Source organism: Chiloscyllium plagiosum, chromosome 7, assembly GCF_004010195.1.
Source record: "Chiloscyllium plagiosum isolate BGI_BamShark_2017 chromosome 7, ASM401019v2, whole genome shotgun sequence".
NCBI classification, from domain to species: domain Eukaryota; kingdom Metazoa; phylum Chordata; class Chondrichthyes; order Orectolobiformes; family Hemiscylliidae; genus Chiloscyllium; species Chiloscyllium plagiosum.
In genome coordinates, this window is record NC_057716.1 from 45,162,025 (window position 1) to 45,168,024 (window position 6,000).

The following is a 6,000-nucleotide window of genomic DNA, read 5'->3' on the forward strand; positions in this document are numbered from 1 at the left end:
GCAGCAATGATATAGTTTCCGTTTATGCATTATTTAATATTAATTATGCATCTCGAGCGCTTTTGCTACATTGTCATTTCCCATAAGGGGTTCTCGATAGAAACTGTTCTGTGACATTCACACTGAAGATCAGTTAATCTTTAATTTAACATTTCAAGCGTGCATTTCGCAACTTAGATAATAGCTTTCGCTTCTTGTCGGTAAACATTGATTTCGAAAACCAAAGTAACGACGGCGATGATGACAACAACAACAAATTCATCATCATTATCATCATCGCTATCAGCGTCATCATTACTACTACTATTTAACACCGAGAGTAGCTGGTCCACACAGATTCTCCATCTTTCAAACCCTCTTTGGATATTAAATTTCCAGCCTCAAATGTTGCTTAGGCTCCGTTATATCTGACCATGGACTTAGGGTGAATTACTAATAGCTACAGGTAACGGATTCACCTTCAGCAATCTCTTTTTTGAGCGAAATGCTTGTTGTGCAGAGTTCGGATTGAAGTTAAAATAATCTCAGCAATTAATTTGAGAAATACATGACAGTAGTTTGGTTTTCAAGGAAAATACCACGAAGGGAACGTTTCCAAATTTTCTGATTGAAGCAACTTGCTCTAATATCTCGCATAACATAAATATAAATATGATACTTCACGTGAAATTAAATCGATCGTATAAATATGTGCCAGACTTGGACAAGAGGGAGAGCTATCTCAAAATCATAGCAAGTCCTTTTTCCCTAAAATGAAGTACGATCCCATAAAGGCTATCACTCAATGGGTGAAAAAAGTTTCGACATTTTGTTTAAAAGCAACTAAAACTTTATTCAGGTATACAACGCATTTCAGCGAGGACGTCATTGTCCTTTGCTCGAGTTCTTATGATGCACGTTATCAGGATTCATTTCGGTGTTTAAACATCTGAAATATTCACTAAAATAAACTGAAGAGTGGTATACCAAAGAAACCCCATACAAGTTACTCGAAAATTGTGCAGATTTTATATACGTGAAAGATAGATTAAAACAACCACTGAATAAGACACGGCCAGTTGTCTGTATCGGTGTATGGAAAGCGAGATAAAATAAGCAATGACAAGGCGAGAAGCTGAGGGAGAAGGTAGCTAATAAAGAGAAAACACGAATAAGAACCGGAAAAGTCAGAATATTACAGTGCGATTGCAAAAAAAAATCTACCTTCACATTGTTAAGAAAACACATCATGGCATTTCTATCCCAAACTAACTAAATACACCAAATGTAATTATCTGACTGAAGATACAAAACATTAAACTTAGTACTTCTATTTACCTACAAGGCTCGCTCACGTTCACCCAAAAGTGTGATGAAAAAGATGCTATTATCAGAACCCGATAAGAACAGCAAAGCAAAATCAGAACATAATGATCTGACTAAATGTACAGGGAAATGCTGTAATGTTCATTTTATTAATCAGACTGTCAATTTCACCCCAGAGGCCAAAGCCCAGTGCATCCGGGCATACGATCATCGGCGGAGGACAGGGGCTGTCCTCTGATTCTTCTCTACCTGGATGTATTCGCCTGTCGCTAGGCCGCCTTCATCATCCACTGACAGACGCTTGTATTTATTTGCTTATAAACCTGTTACAATAAATGATTATTCGAACAGCGTCATTCGTACCTTAATGACGAGCACTAGTTTGATGAATGACACATCGGGAGAAAGGAAGCACGGGTCATTTTGACCAGTCGTTCCCTCGCATTGACATAACACTTTTTCTTTGCACCAAAAAGATAAATTTCGAGACACTTGCGGGCTGGATGTGAATTGGCCACAGCTGCAAGATCATCATTAGTGTAGTATCAGCCTGCAACCTGCTCTCAGCTTCGGGATGGAAAGAATAAGGAAAGAAATAATTCTGATGGAACGGGGGCTGCATAGTCCTGCTGGCAAAAAGGTTTCGAATTTGTCAGACTCAGCTGGAAATGCAGTGGAGGAGGCCCTTGAAAATTCTCATCACAGTGGTCGGCTCAGCCCCAGACCCACTTCCGCCTCCCTTCACAACACTATTGGGGACACCACAACAAACGGCAAATTTGAGATAGACCATTTATTCCATCATCAACATTCAAGTGATAGCACGTCCTCGTCTGAAATTTCGTCCTCGGAAACAAGGAAAAAATTCTCCCTTTACTCAGAACTTGCTAGTCGGGAGAAAGAAGCAGATATGAACAGTGATGTTGATGTGGGCTGTTCGACACTCCGCTCTCCAGCCGGCGTCAGTACAACGCAGCTGAAAGAAAATACAAACAAAGGTAAATATTTATTTGTTAAACGTTTCTCGAAAATTAAACAGCTTTCATCTCACAAAGGTATAATGCATGTGCAGATAAAAAGTCATTTTGAAGAGGGTTCTGTTGTGATTCATCAAAGATTCGGAATGCATTTCACTGATGCTTTGACAATACAGAAAACAAAGCTGATGCATTGAATGTACATAAACTGAAAATAAAAACAAAAGTGCAAATTTCCGAATAACCCTTTTTATTACTGATAAGTATTACATTTTCCAATAAAGTACCACAGCCCAGCAAAACATACATTTGCCTTTGAAAGTTGTATTCTGAGATACATTTGCACTGAAACAATAACAATAACATTAATATAAAAGGCGCTAGGAAAATAGTATTTTACTTAAATAAATAACTGTGAAAAAGTCCTATCTCCAAATTGTGCAAAACCTTTATTTTTACATCATCTACGTTTCCTTTGTTAAGGTACGCATCTCTGAATTTAATATGATTTACACGACAATATGCTGAGACTATTCGTTTCTACCATTCATCGAAATTGTGCATTGTGAAAATCAAAGCTGAACTACTAAATAGACAATGAATACAATTGCATTAGACTTTGTTTTGTACTGAAAGCTACAGAATTTCAGAGAACATTCAAAAGGAGCTTTCAGCTTGTGCTGAAAAAGAGCGTACTAAACAAAACTTCCCAGTTCAGTCGTGCGCTTAGCTTAGGGTTCAAAATATTGTTAAGTATTCAAAAACGGCTCTATGGATAAAGCAAAATGAATAAGAAGTGCTTGGAGGTTATTCATTCAGTGTTAGTTCAGATGCCTAATGGATGTATAGCTCAGAATCTTTATCTATATTTAATTACGAAACTTACACAAATTAAGTACATATATTTGGCTATGTAGGGATTCATAGAACTTTATTGACTCTAATAACTGTTCCCATTTGTAATAATGACAGCCAGCATTAATTATGTGGCATCAAAGTTGCCTTATTAATTTGCACTCATGGTTTACCGATCTTAAACGTTTTTGTTTCTTTTCTTCCTAGTGTATTCTGACAATGGTAGTTCAACCAATACTTCATCGAATGGGTCTAATATTACGAATTTGAACGGCAACTCCGGTTCAATAGGCAACTCGGGTTCTGGTCCTGACCAGGTGAGACGGTATCGAACAGCGTTCACCCGAGAACAAATCGGTAGATTAGAGAAGGAGTTTTACAGAGAAAACTATGTATCCAGACCCAGACGATGTGAGCTGGCGGCAGCCTTAAATCTACCCGAAACTACTATCAAGGTGCATTGATCAACTCGTGTCTTATATTCACTCTTGCATATATATCGTTTATTTTGATTTAATGTACGTATATTGGTGTTAAAATTACTACGTTCGGATTCATTACTATTCCGATTAATTGGTGTAAATATGTTACATTGATGCAGATTGGAGAATTGTTTAGCATTTCACAGAATATAGACTATTGTTTTAATTACACTAGCAATGTTATTTGCAAACCATTTATTTTTAATTGGAGTGTACAACACACTGAGAAAGAAATAGAAAAAATGTGGTTCGGTGTATGTATTGACGCTGTACATTTTCTTTCTTAATCCAGGTTTGGTTTCAGAACCGGCGGATGAAAGATAAAAGGCAGCGACTAGCCATGTCATGGCCCCACCCGGCTGACCCAAGTTTTTACACCTACATGATGACCCACGCAGCGGCCACTGGAAGCTTGCCTTACCCTTTCCACTCTCACGTTCCCCTGCACTACTACCCTCACGTTGGCGTCACAGCCGCTGCAGCCGCCGCTGCCGCCACAGGTGCCACGCCCTTCCCCACCTCCATCCGCCCGCTCGACACCTTCCGTGCCCTCTCCCACCCTTACTCGCGGCCCGAACTGCTCTGCAGTTTCCGCCACCCGGGCCTTTACCAGTCCCCCCACGGCCTGAACAGTAGTGCAGCCACAGCAGCGGCGGCCGCAGCGGCTGCAGCCGCCTCGACGCCGGCGGGCGCCGCTCCGTGCTCTTGCCTGAGTTGCCACAGCAACCAGAGCGGCGCGCTGGGGCCCAGGAGCGCGAGTTCCGACTTCACGTGCACCGCGACTGCGCAGAGGTCGGAGAGCAGCTTTCTCCCATACTCAGCCGCAGTGCTCAGCAAATCAGCGGCGGTATCGCCGCCTGACCAGCGGGAGGAGTCCTCTCTGACCAGATAACTTACCCTGGCGGTGGTTCTCACCAAGGCCAACCAAAACCTAAATGGCAAATGGCTAAGACGCATTGCTTTTTACTTTGTCAAAGGTTGCACCCCTTTGTAATCACTGCTTTGGCGCAAACATGGACAATGTTCCATCAACGCCCGTTTTAAAGAGGTATGCTATCTTTTAGCATGGACGACACGACCCAGTTTCATTGATGATCACCTTTTCCAGAATTCATTTAATCCAGTTGTAATAGTTTGAAAAGATCCCCGTGGATTCTTGAAAAGTTATTTTAATTGTCTTTTTAATTGTACTAGAATCTACAAAAAAAACTGTGAACTTTCAAAGCATTATCGCCTTTTCAGCTGATATTGCTGGGGATATTAACATTTGATAAGACAGTTGAGGCTAAATTCAAGAAATGTAATACTGCTTTAAAGCAATTTTCACCAAGAACAAATACCAACTACAACGGGTTACTGTCTCTTTAAAGCTGACAAATGAAGGTCACTTTGGGAAGCACGCAATTCCATTTATTCTATTCGCCTTCTTTATAAGAAGACCCTTTTCTGTGAAATTGGGTACGGTCATGCCTACTGTTTTGGCCCAGGAGTGCCACCACCGGGTATCTGACAATTGTTCGCTGCCAGAAACAACTCCTCGAGGACTTGGTAAAGTTCGAGGAAGACACATCAGACACCGCCAATGTTATTGCCATGTCAATTCCGATGCTAATAATGTGCAGATTATGACGAAAATTGCCAATCATGTACCTTGATGGACCTCCTTTGAATGTAGAATTGGAAAAAAGTTCCCTGCACTGAGACCTGCTGTCAAATACTAACAACCCGCTAAGGGAAGTCATTAGAAGAGATAGATAAGAGACTTGATACATAAAACATTGTTCATGGTGCATAGAATGTACTGGATTTAATGTGGTATTCGTTATCTGAAGTGATTTTGCAGAAACCCTACGTCCTCTTTGTCCCACTGCCAATTTTAATTTTGGAAACCTATATTGTAGACATTCTGCGTCCACTTTCCCTTGTAACCAGTATGGTACTGATGTGAACAGCCTCATTAAATCAACCTAGAAATTTCCATAATACGCCCCATAGAGCCACTTCACTCTTCACTTAATGGGATTCTTCAGGAAAAAAAAGTAACTCATTCTTTTTCATGGTGCATACTTCCCACAGGGTCTTTTGTCAATTTCTTGCAAATTAACTCATAAAATTATGTAACATTTTAGTTCCCCCTTTCAGTGATTGTTGTACAATAGTCATTCAGGGGAGGTTACGCTGCTGTGTCCAAAACGGGTTAAAGCGGGTAGTATAAGTAGCATTCAAGTTGTGGGTGGCAGGCGTGCTGGATGTTGGTGACTGTTTACACTGGACTGCATTAAATGTTAAATCAGGACCAGATTGCAATTGAAAGTAAAGGCGCTCAATCTGACGGTTTCACAGTTAAAATGCAAAAAAACCCCACAGAAAACAAGTGTTGA

The 6,000-nt window shown here is 40.6% G+C and overlaps 1 protein-coding gene across 2 annotated transcripts in view; it reads left to right on the forward strand.

Moving 5' to 3' along the window:
* The first annotated feature begins 698 nt into the window (after positions 1-698).
* The window catches only part of evx2 (even-skipped homeobox 2), a 5,819-nt gene continuing 517 nt past the window's right edge, over positions 699-6,000 (forward strand). Inside the window, exons 1-3 of one of the 2 annotated variants that reach the window (XM_043694570.1) lie at positions 699-2,303; positions 3,345-3,592; positions 3,912-6,000. The exon at positions 3,912-6,000 is cut by the window's right edge and continues 517 nt beyond it. In XM_043694570.1, coding sequence (XP_043550505.1) covers positions 1,880-2,303; positions 3,345-3,592; positions 3,912-4,511 — 1,272 coding nt within the window. In that variant the 5' untranslated portion in view covers positions 699-1,879 and the 3' untranslated portion in view covers positions 4,512-6,000. The remainder of the gene's footprint in view (positions 2,304-3,344; positions 3,593-3,911) is intronic. The other variant, XM_043694571.1, reaches the window with a different exon arrangement.